The sequence below is a fragment of the Diadema antillarum genome, unplaced genomic scaffold, assembly GCF_040938485.1.
Source record: "Diadema antillarum isolate AM-2024a unplaced genomic scaffold, OU_Dant_1.0 seq00000699_RagTag, whole genome shotgun sequence".
In the NCBI taxonomy this organism is placed as follows: Eukaryota; Metazoa; Echinodermata; class Echinoidea; order Diadematoida; family Diadematidae; genus Diadema; species Diadema antillarum.
This window is the reverse complement of record NW_027271604.1, coordinates 117,772-133,347: the sequence shown is the minus strand read 5'-3', so window position 1 is coordinate 133,347 and position 15,576 is coordinate 117,772. Positions and strand designations below refer to the sequence as shown.

The window sequence follows — 15,576 nt, the reverse complement described above, 5'->3', positions numbered from 1 at the left end:
CTATAGATGAGCTTGATGGATAGATACACACGTGTACATTGTAGATATATAGAATGATAGATAGATAGAATGCAGGAGATATATTGATAGATGTTTATGAGTTTGATAGATGGATAGATAGATAGATAGATAGAATGCAGGAGATATATTGATAGATTTTTATGACCTTGATAGATGGATAGATGAATGGATAGATAGATAGATGATGACCAAAAATATAAAGATAAATAGATGGATAGCATGCAGAAGATATATATAATAGATATTTATGTTCTGTTTGTAGTAAAACACACTTGTGTATCGTGTATTTGTGTAGTGCCCTTCATTAGCTGCAAGCCTAGCCCTCTTGGTCCATAGTTTGGCTAGCCTGGATAACCCCCAAGCCAAACACATGTACGATGACCTTCATTCAGTTTGGCTGAGACAGATCCAAACCCCGGTGAGTGCTGTAGATAAGAGATGCAGGCATGGAAATGATAAAGCTGAGGATGGTGATGGTGGCGGTAATAGTGATGGTGGTGGTGATGGTGGTGGTGATGGTGATGGTGGTGGTGGTGATGGTGATGGTGATGGTGATGGTGATGGTGATGGTTATAGTGATGGTGATGGTGATGGTGATGGTTATAGTGATGGTGATGGTTATAGTGATGGTGATGGTGATGGTGGTGGTGATGGTGATGGTGGTGGCAGTGATGATGGTGATGGCGATGGCGGCGGTGGTGATGGTGATGGTGATGGTGACGATAATAGTGATGGTGGGGATGATGATGATGATTAAGGTGGTGAGGAGGAGTTAAGGAGGAGGAAGAAATGAGAGAATGTATGACTTGGAGTAGTTGGTGATGGTGATTGTGGTTGTGCTGATAATGAAGATGGTGATGAGGAGTTGAAGGAATAAGGGGAGGAGGAGGTGACATGAGATGATATGTCTAGGGTTAACAAGTTTTACTGTCACCCTAATAACAGGAGGAAGAGGAAAAAGAAGAGAAGATAAGACTGCTTAGGTTTAACATGTTTGTACCATTATATTAATAATGGAGGAAGAGGAGGAGGGCCACAAAAAAAAAAATGAAGAAAAACAAAACAAAGAGAAGATACACTAATGACACAAGAAGGAAGAGTGTATGGAGGAAGAGGAAAAAAGAGAGAGGAGAAGATAAAAGTGCTTAGGGTTAACATTGTTGCACTATTACACTACTAACATAAAGTGTAATAAGTGTAACTCAAGAAACTGATATACATTATTCCAGGGAACCTCGGCTGATACACTGAAGTCATCTGTGGCAGGGCTTGTATTCCTGATTGTCGGTCCTGGTCACCTCGTCCAGACCAGGCTGAAGACAAACAATGACCACCAGAGGGGAAAGCTAACTTCAGTGGTCAACACTCTCGCAAAGGTAGGCAGCATATCTATTTTGAGTTCAGTCACCTACTATAGCAATTTCTGCTACATTGTTCTATATGAAAATGTCGCGTTGATGATAACTACATTGTATATACAGAATAACATGTCTTGTATATGTACAGAAAAAGTCTCCTATCAGCCTTTGTTCTTTTCTCTCTTTCTTTTTCCTGTAAGATTCTGAAATGGATTAGTTTTTAAACCCCTCCTTTCCGATGATAGAAAAAATTCTCTTGTAATCGTGATTGTAATCTGTATTAGAAGAATTGTGATTGTGATCTAGCTATTTCTTGGTTCTGAATGCAATTCATTTTTATCAAGATTCTAAAATCTTGATTGCAAATTGAGGTCAGGAGGTGTTTTCAGATCTTGATTTGCTCAATTTGTGGTTCACACTTCTTGTCTGAAAGGCTTGACCTCCAAAACATGATTGAGGAGGCGGAGCTTTGGGCCTTGTGGGAAAAGCGCATTATAAATAATAGTAATAGGAATAGGAATAGGAGCTTAGCTCGACCCTTCATTTATTTCTGCTCAGAGACCCCTCAAAATGTAATGCCATGTAGCGCATTGAGTACCTACCATGCATTTACCTTTGGTTCTTCCGTGATTAATGTATGAATGTTGACAGCCCTGTAATAGGTTTATTAGCTAGAAGTCACAGAGGTAGAACTTGTTATTTTTTTTAATGTTTTAGCTCCATGAAGACTGTAGTGTCCACGCGCTGCATCATGCGTTGCCATGGTTACTGGGATATCTTCACCTCAGCCTCTCGTCTGTGACCACAACCAGATCATCAGGTATATGGCCTCCCTGTTACATGATGCATTGCACTTATGAGGATATGGTTGATTTTTGTCTTTCCCCTTTTTTTGAAATATTGCAATTTGAAACTTGTAGTTTGCCGATTGTAACCTTGAATAAGAAAATTCTCAAATAGTTTAATACACATTTTGATTTCCCAACAGTCATCAAGGGATGTGTGTAAGATCAAATATGTAGGTTTCCTTTTTTGTGGACATTTTTGAAGAAGTTGACCTTTAATTAAATCAGAGGTATGGAAGCACAAAATTATGTTGGTGACAGCACTGTGTTGTAGTCATTTCTGTAGACCCACTCTTGAGGCTGAGGAAAGTGTACATGATTACCCTACAACCCTAACTTTTCAAAACAGTCAGCGCATGTGTTTTAATCGAAACAGAAGTATAATGAGGAATTTATTTGAATTTATTTCCTACATGGTACAAGGTAGCCTGCAAAGTTTGGTACTGTATCCAGTTCTTATGTATGCTTTTTTAAACGAAAGTTTCTCTTAACAACCACGAACCTTGTTGGAGGCTTCCCTGCAACTGTACCTAGTAACAACCAAGTGAATTCTTGCCTATTGAACTTAATTGGAGGGGGCAAATGAATGAAATGCTTTGTTGCTAGGCTTTAGGAAAAGAGACATCCATAGATTGTAACACATTACAGAAATGGCCTATTGAAAGTGGCAGTTCTCGAAACATCTCACAATGTGTCATTATTCCACAGAGATTTCCTCTCATCAGTCACTCATTGGAAACAAAGTTTATCGCTTCCGGCCACCCACCGAAGTGTATCAGATTGCAGTCCGATGAATCCGACTTAAGTTGGTCAACTACCAGGTGAGTGTCAGACATGTTGCATGTGATCCTCATCGGACAATCTTGCCTCATCGAATCACCACCCGACACGTCTGACACTGACCCGATAGTCGACCAACACAAGTCGGATTCATCGGACTGCGATCCGATACACTTCGATGGATAGGCGGAAACGATAAACTTTGCTTCCTATGAGTGACCGATGAGAGGAAATCTCTGTGGAATAGGGATATTACTTTTTTTTTTTCAAAACTGAATGCTGCTGCTTCCTGACTGCACGTAAAAATGCTGTATGAATGGAAGTGAACATCAGTTTTCATCAGGCATCTTTTGTGTCATCCAGTTCCCTGTAACTATGGTTACCTGGAGGAGGGGAGCCTGCTGAGGGCTGCTGTGGAGCTGCTGCTGGAGGCAGGGAGGAGGGGCCAAGAGATCGTCCCCTCCCACCAGGTGGGGGCAGTGCTCTGGGCTCTGCACCGCTGCAGCAGATCGTGCGACAGGAAGCTGCCCCCGCTCAATCTGGCGGCGCTGCTCAACCCCATCATGCGACACACCAGCTACGGTAGTCACAAGTAGTATTTAGTTGTCCTGTCTCTCTTTCTCTCCCACTCTCGCTTTATCCTCTTCATCTACAGTGCACTCCCGTTATAACGAACACGGTTATAACGAAATTCCGGTTACAACGAAGTAGAATTTAGGGCGGCAACATTGTCATCTCTATGTATCTCTATTGTTTATTCATTCGGTTATACCGAAATTTCGATATAACGAAAGAAAATTGCCCATCATGAAGACTTTGTTATAACCTGAGTCCACTGTATATACATGTACAGTCGAACCTGTCTTAGCGGCCACCTGTCTATAGCGACCACATGCTTATAGCAGCGACTGAAAAATCTCCTGCATGAAATTGCTGCGTTATAAACCCTTTATGTAGCGGTCACCTGCCTAACGTGGCCAGTGGCCACTCATTTTGTATCCTGTGGTGAATATCTAACTGCGTATAGCGGCCACAAAAATTTAGCTGAACTGTTAAAGTCAGCCATGAATACATTAGCTTTTACGTTCATTGCTCGAATTTCACCGAGTCCCATTAAAAGAACTGAAGTAGGCCAGGGCTAAAAGAATTGCACCAAAAATCCCCATATTGTAGCTGCTCATGCAAACTTGTATTTGCTGGGAGGTTTTTCTTTAAAGAATAACATGCGGTGTTCTATGCTCTTATCCAATGCAAATGTTGAAATTCAAAATGGCCACTGACCTGTCTATAGTGGCCACCTTGGTCATTTCCCTTGGGTGGCTGCTATAGACAGGTTTGACTGTATGTATATAATATCGTATAATCATATAATATCATTTCATCCAAGCCATAAGTATCACCCAACAAAACTGCAAGATATGTTCTTGTGACAGAGTAAGGGGATATACAAGAAGCAATAGCATTTTGAGGAACCAAAGCTTCATTACTATAAATGTATTTTGCATTTAATCCCATTTATCTAATTGACAAGATAACTATCAATCAAATTGGGTTATAGATGTTTTAATCACCATGACAGTTTATGGCAATTGGACTGAATATTGAATATTATGATTTCAGAAGGAAAAAAGAAAGATAAAAGGGGGAGTACGTCTCTCCAAACTTGTATGTATTGACAGAATGGTTTATCTTAGATGTGCAGTGAAGTGAAGTTGTCATCATTTTTATGCAATAACTCAAAAAATGTTTTAACAGACATCAACCACTCAAGGACTTTGACAGAAGACTTCCAAAAAATGACCTTGTGTTTTTGATAAGAGTAAGGTTTTAGCTTATCAAATATTCTCTTACTATTAGTCAGAACTTTACCACCTCCCTTCCCACTAAGTTTGACCCTGCTCCTCAGTTTTCATCAGAAATTCCACAGTTTTTATTTTTTTGTCTGTTTCTGCTTATTTATTTCTTTTTTTTAAACTCAGGAAGTGGTGAAATTTACCATGGTTGTATGAGACTTGCCATTGGTCAGTGTGCCTCATCGCAAACCACCGCCAACTTCATCGCAGCCTGGCTTAGGGCTCCGTTGTATGGCACTATACAGGTAACGATAGAATGTGTGTTTATTTCCTGAATACCAGAGGTGCCAAGTTGCCCTGACTCTACAGAAGGCCCATGCAATTTGAATATCTCTTCATGTCCTGACAGGAGAATTTCAAAGACTCCCTAATCGGGAAATAATTTTCCCCTAATGAGCTGCAGTATCTCCCTGATCCCTCTTTTGATCCCCCTAGAATTTGATATGGTAAATGCAGGCGGCCTTGGAATACACTTGAAAATTTTCAGCTCGCACCTTTTGTGTCTCTGCAGTGAATGATAGGATGCCAAAATGTGCTGTATCTGGTGATGACTTTGATGGCTCCTGGTTGTCCTTTTTGTTCAAATGCCACCATTGCAAATTGATCTGGTAGATCACAGCGATAGCTTAAACACCTTCTCATTATCTCTCCCTATTTGGGGCATTCTTCTTTCTGATACCTTAACTAAAAGGTCTTTGGACTTGTGACCTAGTTGTACATGCAGACAGATTCATCTTTGTATATCATTGTTTGCATGCAGAGTTTCATTGACATCATTGAGTTTAGGGTTTTCTATGTCTGTCTTTCCAACATCTTTCCAACATCTGACTGTTTGTCAATAATTGTTATCTGTTGCACTGATAACATGGAAATTGAGTTTTGATGTCAATGGCATACCTGCCAACTGTTCAGTGTTAATCTGAATATTCAAAATTTTCACTGAAAGAAAACACATTGATTTCAGTGTGTTCTGATTTTTTGGAAATATCTGTGTATACATTTGTAGTAAAGTATATGAAATTTATGAAAGTAATTTTTCTTTGTTTGTTCAGATTTATTAAGTCTCAGGGTTGGCAGGTATGAACTCTGCATGCAAACAATGATATACAAAGATGAATCTGTCTGCATGTAGGTCACAAGTCCAAAGACCTTTTAGTTAAGGTATCAGAAAGGAGGATGCCCCAAAACTGGACAGATGGCAAAAAGGTGTGAGAGCTATTGCTGCGAGAGCTGTCAGGTAATTCCAGCCACCCCTGTTATCATGGACAGACCAGGATAAAACTGTTATGATGATGATGATGATGATGATGATGATGATAATCGGGATGTCAGGAAAATGTGAGATGCAGAATGGAACAAGAAGCATGATAATGTTTTTATTTCAATGCATGCATGTGTGCTTGGCCCTACAGAAGAGTTGCCAGGAGCTTGTGTACAGTGCCTTGCCCTCCCTCGTCCACTACATCCCACTGGACGATCTCAGGGCCTTCATCAGTGTCCAGCTCGTTGGCTCACTTCAGGACGGCAGCCAGGATCTCCAGCCCAGCATCGCCGCTCTCTGCGGCCTGAAGTCGGCCCTCTCTGTGGACGATCCACCTCAGGGCGTTGTCAATATGTTGACGGAGACTGTGCAGAAATTGCTCAAGCTGTTGCCTCTTGAACAGGTATCGATCGTTCAAGAAACCCACCAACTGTACAAGAATTTGTCATGATATTACCTATATGACTGAAATCTCCTGACTGAAAATAATGATGTAATATGAAAGATAATACTAATGATATACTGTATACGCTATATATTTCGCGGGGGGTTTATTTTCGCGAATTTCGCGAGTCGGGAGCTATTCGCGAAATTAACAACACACGAAAATATTACCTTCCAAAATGAATCCCTTGCCTTGATGATACGAACATTTCAGTACTAGTTTACCATGTCACGGCTTACCGAACAGACCATACTGGCTAAGCTTGTTTACGCACGTCCACGTCTACTTACGAATACTGTAGAGAGCCAATCCATTATCGCAAGGGGACCACTCGTCAGAACTCTAGTGCGATGAACTTAACCACTTCAAAAATGTTGAATTCCAACTTACTAGTTCGCAGAGTTTGGTAAGTTTTTTTCATGCAGTGTATAACTAGTATCATTCTTATTTGCTAGTAAGTTGAAAATTCACACTTTCTTTGCCACTTCATATTTTCTCTGGTCCCCCAATCGCGAATTTAACCACTCGCAAAAATTTGTGACGGCGGCAATTCGCGAAAATTTGTGACGGCGGCAATTCGCGAAAATTTATGTACGCGAAAATTATAGCGTATACAGTAGTAGGCATATGTGATTTGTATTATGTCTTTCAAAAACATTTGTAATAGCTGTCGTGGCTGAGTTGACTTTTCACTGCCTTAATTGACTAGTAGATTCCAAAGGAATTGGTGCTGATAATAATGAAGGATGACATTGCTGTATCACATATCCTCCAGGAGAGCCACTGCTTGCTTTTTTCTCACCTATCTGACTGTGTTGCTGAGCTGAGCTTGGAGGACTTGATAAAACTGACAGCCCTTCCCTCAGAGGTAAGTAGCCCTGAGCCATCCTTGATAAAAAGTATATATTTCCTCATATTTCCACCCTCTCTTCTTCCCTATACTGTCTAAAAGACGGGCAGCATGGGTAGTTGTGATGTGACAAACTTTATGAGCACCCAAGTGTGGTATTAAGTAGATCTTTAAATTCTTAACCTTTTGAGGACGAGTCCCGAGTATACTCGGGCAGGGGTCTATGGGAAATGCGTGTTGTAGCAAAATCAGTCTGTTCTCAGTGGGTTAACTTGAATGAAGATGAGAAAGCCATATGATACATCAAAGATTTCCTGCAGTTTGTTTGGGTATCTATGAGTGTGGTCAGTCCACACAGACAAAGAGCCACCCATGATGGTCTCTGCTGCAAAGCCACTGCTGTCATGATACCCAAGAAGTGAGATGAGGAGCTATGAACAAGTTTACAAGTACCTCCATTCATCTTCACATATGCAGTAGGACAGTATAGCAACCATGATTTACAACCATGCAGTTTATGTCATTGGCATCAACCTCTCTGTGTTAAAAAGGAGACTTACTTCAGTAAATTGAATGAGATAGCATCAAAGAACAGCAGCTACTGCTTCAAGGTGGCTATGCCATGCTTTCTAGGCTGCACAGAAACGGGTGCTGTTCGTTATTCCGAAGGTTCGTTATTCCGAAGGGTCGTTAATCCGAAACACGCAAATTCCCTATACCTACAGGTTCGTTAATCCGAAAATGAAAAAGGGTTCGTTAATCCGAAAATTTGTGGCGTTATTCCGAAGGTTCGTTATTCCAAAGATTGGTCAATCCAAAAATGAAATTAGGAACAATAAACCTTCGGAATAACGAATCTTAGGAATAAAGAGCTTTCGGAATAACGAACCTTCGGAATAATGAGCTGTAACCCACAAAAACAAACATAAACACAATGTGCATGAAAAGATGTCATCCACAGTACTTGACTCATTGAATTCTACTTCCATGCAGTGCAGGGAAACCCTATTGAGCCACTGCTTAAAATGGCATTTGATATCGCCAAGTAGAGCCAACTGAACTACTGGTAGTGTGTATGATTGTTTCATACATCCTACACCTTGCATAAAGGGAACAGCCTATCATGTCACGCCCTGTCCATTTTATTGATCAGATATACACAGCATTGTGTCCATGTGACATTTGAATAATGAATGCAAACTTGGCACAGCATCCAACAACTCGTGTACCTGAGCTTGGCATTGAAAGAGTAATCACTGTGGGTCTGCTCCATTCATTGCATCATTTTTTTGATCTGTGCAACATAACAAGAGTTAAATTATTAACTGTCCAAGTAGGTTGGACTCCTGAAGGTCACGTTCGTAAGGGCGCACCTCATCAAGCAAGGACAACAGCCTCTGGGGTTCGTGACTGACTGCATTGGTAAGTTCAGGTGATGCTGTTCAAGAGACTACTTGATCTGCCGTGGGATACTCGCTGTAAGGCCATAAATTTTCGAGTGGATGAAATTTTCATGAATTTCGCAAGGAGCCAAGATTGGCAAAAAATAGAATGCATGTAAAATTTCTTTTCTACACTATGCATTGAATGCCAGTGGCAAGTCATGAAAATTTTTTGTCGCAAATATTTCTAGTTTTATCTTCTCTTTTATTTTCTCAGTAGTTTTTATTATTTTATGATGTTCTTCAAAGATTAGACTACTGAGCTATTGGCTCAGGTATGTAGCATTTTAAATCATGTCTTGTAGGTTGTCCGTCAATTGTCAAAACAACAAGTTTCATCTTCTTCAGAAAATACAACATCCAAATTGTTGCCCTCTTCAGCAGAAGTAAAGGGAATGAGCAGTTTTCAGATTGAATACTATATAGGTGGTCCTCATGGGGGCAATAGGGACATGGCCCCTGAGGCTCAAATCTGCAAATTTTTTTCAAGATAGTCTTCTTATTGCACAGATGAATTACGACCATTTCATATTGCGTTGAGATAACTTTATTCTTAGACAGAAGTAGTGGTGGCCCTCGTAGAAGTTGGGATGGTGCTAGGGGAATAATAAGCATATTTCAAAAATCCTGTGTCATAAGGGTTCATGAATTGCTTAGACAGTGTCATCCCAAGGAGCTGGCGTACACAAACTTGTTACGTCCGCCAAGGAAGTAATGTTTTTGCTGGAGATACTGTAAAACGAGGAATTTTCACGTGCATTTTAATTTCGCGAATTTCGCGAGCGCCGGAATTCGCGAAATTAAAATGCACGCGAAAGTTTTGGTCTACACTAAATGCATTGAACGCCAGTAGTAATTCGCGAAAATTTCATGCCACGAAAAAGGCTGTCGGCTCCAATTCGCGAAAATTTCATGCCGCGAATATATCATGTTTTACAGTAGTTTGTTTGTTTGTTTGTTAGTCTGTGTGCAAGATAACTCCAAAAGGTTTGAACGGATTTGGATGAAACTTTACAGGAAAGATTGATAATGACACAAGGAATAGATGGCTAAATTTTGGGAGTGATCCTAGAATTTTTATTAATTTTTTGATTTTTAATCTGTTGGCAAATAGGGTCACTGAACTTGGGAGTTTAAGCTGCGCGTATTTGAGGTTTGCACATGCGCATTAAAGTGCGTGCTCTGCTTGGGCGAGGCACCATGCAGCTGGAAGCTGATGACACAAACAAAAGGCTTCTATATTGGGTAACTGGGCGATTTTCAGCATGCATGTATGTGCAGAAGTCACTGATCTGTGTGGAAGAGCGAGGTCAGTGGCAGAAATTAGTTGCTTGGTGGAGGTCTGCGCTCTCAGAGTGGTTTTCTACTTCGAGAGCATTTTGCTTCTTTGTTGTGCGCTTTTTGCACTCCTGTGCATTATTAGCATAAAAAATAAAGATCACACATGTGACTCGTAGCAATGCTTTTGATTGGCTATGTTCCTGAGCCCATTTCATGATGTAATCTATGTGTAAACACTCCACTCTTCCATACAGATGGAGCCATGAGATCTGAGTCGGAGAGTGAGAGGAACGGGGTGCTGTGGTTCCTCCTGGCTGGTCTCAGCCGCCCCTCAGTCTTCCCCGATGAGGAGAAGGCCCAGTTCCTCCAGCTAGTCATGCTCCGTCTCAAGGCCCTGGCACTCAGCGAGGACCTTCCGGACAGCGCCTCCCCACAAGAGCATTGCGAGGTGAGGGTCAAGGGTCAAAGATCAAAGTCATGCCTTGAGTCTGCACAGGCCATCCAGCACGTAAACATCTTCAAAATGTGTTCAATTTGCAGAGTGTAAAAATGTTACAATATAATTTAGTTCAGGGAAACCCTGTTATAACGAGCTTGCGTAAGGGGTACTGCTTTTAATGAGGTAAATTTGTTTTTCCCAGTACAGTGAAACCCCGTTATAACGAGGTCTGTGGGACCGGCGATATTACCTCGTTATAACCGGTACCTCGTTATAACCGTACACATCAAAAACAAAGAAAAACATAAGCATTACATCATATACCCATCAATCAAACTTAAGAACATCCTTTGTTTTTACACAATTTTATTATGGATCATTATTATTGAGAGAATAAAGGGAAATTATTTGTGAATTGATTCAAAAAAGACGGAAAAAGTAGGGGTGAAAATGCGTTAATTCGTTATTTTTCTTCCAAAAATCTCTTCACATAATAGTTGCACATTATATTCTTCCTCTTGTATTGAACCATTCTGAAAGTTTATTTTTCATTTGTGAAATACAGTGTAAAATGATTAATGAACAAAATCATATGGTATAAAATGTGTTTGTTACGTTTTTTCTAAACACCAGCGCAAATAGAGTAACATACATGCGTTCTTAACCGTAACTTTCGAGGTATTTTACGCTGTTGGTGCCCAGCGGGAATGCGATATTTCATGAATCATTTCAGCTGTAATCTTATACAATGTATGATCGTTGTGCCCGAAGGGATTAAAAATGCGTTCATTATTTTCTTCGGAAAATCTCTTCGCGTTTTGTACGTCCGTTCTTGAAAATTATGCGACAGGGAATTTGGAAGGTTGTGATCCTTTTTACGCAAATCTGTACCTCGTAGACCATTCTGAAAGAAAGAAAAATCTTCGTTCTGAAATGCAGTATTGAATGATAATGAACAAACCCAGATCTATTCAAACCGTTGAGTGTGTTTGTTTCTTTTTCTGAACGCCGACTCAAGTAGATTAACATGCGTTATTCAACTATATTTACGCTAATGTCATCCGGCGGGATCGCGTTGATTTCATTAATTATTTCGGCTTTAATCATACACAATCATATTTTCATCGTCATTTGTTAAATGATAATGAACAAACCCAGATCTATTCAAACCGTTGAATGCGTTTGTTTCTTTTTCTGAATAACGATTGAAGTACAAATGTAGATTAATATGTGTTATTCAACTATTTTTACGCTACTGTCACCCGGCGGGATCGCGATGATTTCATTAATTTCGGCTTTAAACACACTTGTATTTACTAACCAGCAAAACACGTGTAATTCGGAACGAAAAATGGAAAGTATATAATGATGAGTTACACACGCATTCCATATGTCCATTTTTGGTCACTAGTGTCGCTACATGAAAAAAAAAGGAAATGAAATGATAATATTCGATAACTTAGTCGAAACTTCGGAAGGTATTCCTGTGTCTTATCACGTGGATTGGAAGAAAACATGGAAGGAACAGTACTTTGCTAAATGGGAAAGAAATATGGATAGCGTGAATTTGGTTTTCAATGTTTCGCTTGTTGTGTGTTTGAAAGCGGCATGTCAAGAAATGGAACCTCGTTATATCTGATCAAATTGCTTATGTTTTTCTTTATCATGATGCACCGAAATTGTCCTCGTTATAACCGAACTCGTTATAACCGATTCGTTCTGCCATAGGTTTACACGCAAAGGAAAATGGGGCCGACGCGATCACCTCGTTATAAGCGGTTCCTCGTTATGACCGAACTCGTTATAACGGGGTTTCACTGTATTGTATTTAGCTAGTCTCTTTTTCAGTGTGCTTTATAATATGAGGAGGTACTGGTTATAACAAGGTAAGATCAGTGGTCCCAGTGACTTCATTTTAACAAGGTTTCTCTGTACAATAGCATACCAAATTCTGTTTATCAGAATGCAACATAGAGGAGGTGAATTGAAAATCTTATTGCCGAGTCCTTCAGGAACTACATTATTCATAAGTTCTAATATACTGCACCTAGTAGGCTGACCTCTTACTGATTGTGGTTTCCATAGTACAAGGTGAGTAAGGTCTATGTGACTCCCTTGCACACCGGCCTATCGAAGGTTTGTTCCTGGCTCTGGCCAGATGCCAGACTGCAGTTGGATGGACTAGTGGTGGTTGGAGATTGACATGATGCTCAAGGAATTTGTGTGTGGTGAGGTCTGGATCAAACTCTTGACCCAGTACTGTGACAAACAAACAAACAAACAAATCATGCGAATGCACTAGAGTTATAAAAAAGTAAAGCAAGGTGCATTAGATATGAGCTTCATAACAACTTTTCACAATAACTCTAGAGCTATATTTTGTCTTACAGCTGTATTTCATTTCTCCCACTTTCAAGAACATTCAGTACCTGTTTGATGTCTTTGCCATTGCTGTGACATCATTGTCGTCACGGTGCTTCCCCGTCCTCTTTGGGCCACACCCTCGTCACTACGAGACCGGATCTCAGGTGGCCGACCAACCAACGGGGGGCCTGGACGAAAGCAGGGAGGACGACTCCAGCTTGGGCGAGTTGCGCGAGATGCCCGACTGGTGGCTAGCCAGCACCGCCGGGGCCGGTCCACTGGCGTGGGGGGAGGTCGGAAGAGAGCTGGCAAGAGAAGCCCAGATACTGCTGCCCGAGGCACTAGACAGACTCATGGGTCAGTCTTGGTGGACAGGCATGAGAGACAAGGTGAGGGTCATGTGCGGTTGAATCTTCACTCTTGCTCTGTGGCTTTGCTGCCTTGGACAAAGATGATGATGATGATGATGGTGATGGTGGTGATGATGGTGATGGTGATGATGGTAATGATGGTGATGATGGTGATGATGGTGATGGTGGTGATGGTGGTGATGGTGGTGATGATGGTGATGATGGTGATGATGATGATGATGGTGAAACAGCATTTATCTGTAGAAACATCATTTATCTGTAGAAACATTCAAAGGCGCCCGGCTCCCACAATGTGTCACACATCTTTCACAAAGTTGCTTGAAAAAATAGGTCTTCAGTTCAGATTTGAAGTTATCAAGGTTGTTACCATTCCAAAGTGGGATTGGTAGAGAGTTTCACAGACATGGCACAACTGAAGAGAAGGCTCCATCCCCTTACTCATTAGACAAAGACCTGAGATGATGTCTTTATGTGGTCATTTTTTTAAAGAACCAGTATCATGGAGATTTATCGGTGGTCCAAGTCATTCGCTACCCACCAGGGTACATATGAAAACCATGAACAACACCAGTCAGCGAATATGTGCATTGACGCATTTGCTCATTGGTAACTGGCGACTCCACGTAAGACTCTGCGGCTTTGTGGGTACTTACATAGAGATCAGTGGTAAAGCTGTACACAAATCGTCAACTTGTCTGAACAGGGCCAGCCTTCCCAGTCCATGAATTCCAATGCGATAGGGTCTTTATTCCATGTAATATTGTGAAGTATGTGGATTGTATACAGTGCACTCCTGTCATAATGAACCCAGTTATAACGAAATTCTGGTTTACAAGAAGTAAGAATTCAGGCTACAACATAATCGGCTGTATGTCTTTCGTTGTTTATTTGTTCGCTTATAACAAAATTTTGATATAATGAAAGAAAACTTCCGTTCCCGAGGACTTCGTTAGAATGGGAGTTCACTGTACAACATTGTTGTCATGTGCTTTATCAGTGGACAATGATGCGGCACCTCTATTCATTTTTTTTTTTCAACTAGGCTCATTTTCAGTGCGCTGTCAAACCTCATAATGACAGTGATTAGGTATTGTCATAAGTGTGCATTAACATTTGTATGATGTGTTTCCATTTTGTTGTATTTTGGGGGGGACATGGCTTTATTTACAAAATTTAGTTAAGATTCAGGGGATTTTGACTAATTTGATGTTGCTTGAAAGTCCTGCTTACTTGTACAATTGCTGTACCTCCTCTGTGTCATTCTTTATGGACATGATTACAGTGATACCCATGTCATGAAATTACTAATTCCATTCAATTTAATTCAATTCACTTTATTGATAATCATAGAAATGGCTTCGTCATTATCGTATTTAACCTGCAACCCTTTGTTTGTGCGTCTCCAGATGATAGCCTGGCTGATTGAGTTGTTCATACACAGTCATGAAGAAATCGTCCCTGGTGCTCTGAAGTTGGAACTGAAAGGTAATGATGCTGAGAAAATATACCACCCTTTAATACCAGGGTGTTATATTGCACCTGTGTATCAAACATGCCACCGACCTGGCTAGTGAAAACATTGAACGAAGTTTGGGTGCACTTCAACATCTGCAATTCTTACTTAGGATTTCATGTTCATTGTATTAAGACTATGGAATTCATAGCAAATGCATGTAAAAAAAATGTGCTTATTTACCACTATTTCCTACTCTTTGACTCTGAATTATACAAGTTTCCACTCATGAAAGCTGCTGGTTGTGAGCTCTGTGCTGACAACTTTACACTTGATAATAATTATGCCTGGGCCATTGTGTTTTATGATTTGATACTCTGTCCGTCTGTCTGTATGTGTGTATGTATGTCTGTCTGTCTGTCTGTCTGTCTGAGAAGGGAGGAGAGGGAATGAGAACGAAGAAGTCTTTCACATGGCGTCGTTTCTCCGTTTCTCTGCCGCAGGTTGCCTCAATACTCTACGTCACTACCCGGAGTTTGCAGCAGGGGAGCGGTGGATGAAGGTGTGGGACCACCCGTGAGACAAGCCACAGGGGCCCCAAAGATTTTGGTGCTCTACAACCAGAGCAGTGGCGGATCCAGAGGGGGCGCACCGGGTGCACGCCTCCTCTTTATTTTTTGTTAAAACGAAAGAAAAAAGGGGGCATGCACCCCCTTTAATTTTGTAAAGGCGCCTCCCCTTTACGGAATTCCTGGATCTGCCCCTGCAGAGAACTCTCTTCCGAATACACCTGACCTGCAGTGGTGTATGTCA

The 15,576-nt window shown here is 40.9% G+C and overlaps 1 protein-coding gene across 1 annotated transcript in view; it reads left to right on the top strand.

Annotated features, from left to right (window-relative positions):
• LOC139737683 (focadhesin-like) overlaps positions 1–15,343 on the top strand; it is a 62,343-nt gene extending 47,000 nt beyond the window's left edge. Inside the window, exons 23-34 of the mRNA XM_071648362.1 lie at positions 317–439; positions 1,251–1,397; positions 2,097–2,199; positions 3,368–3,586; positions 4,984–5,102; positions 6,270–6,521; positions 7,339–7,431; positions 8,751–8,835; positions 10,391–10,584; positions 12,993–13,328; positions 14,717–14,795; positions 15,267–15,343. Coding sequence (XP_071504463.1) covers positions 317–439; positions 1,251–1,397; positions 2,097–2,199; positions 3,368–3,586; positions 4,984–5,102; positions 6,270–6,521; positions 7,339–7,431; positions 8,751–8,835; positions 10,391–10,584; positions 12,993–13,328; positions 14,717–14,795; positions 15,267–15,343 — 1,827 coding nt within the window. The remainder of the gene's footprint in view (positions 1–316; positions 440–1,250; positions 1,398–2,096; positions 2,200–3,367; positions 3,587–4,983; positions 5,103–6,269; positions 6,522–7,338; positions 7,432–8,750; positions 8,836–10,390; positions 10,585–12,992; positions 13,329–14,716; positions 14,796–15,266) is intronic.
• The last annotated feature ends 233 nt before the right edge of the window (positions 15,344–15,576 follow it).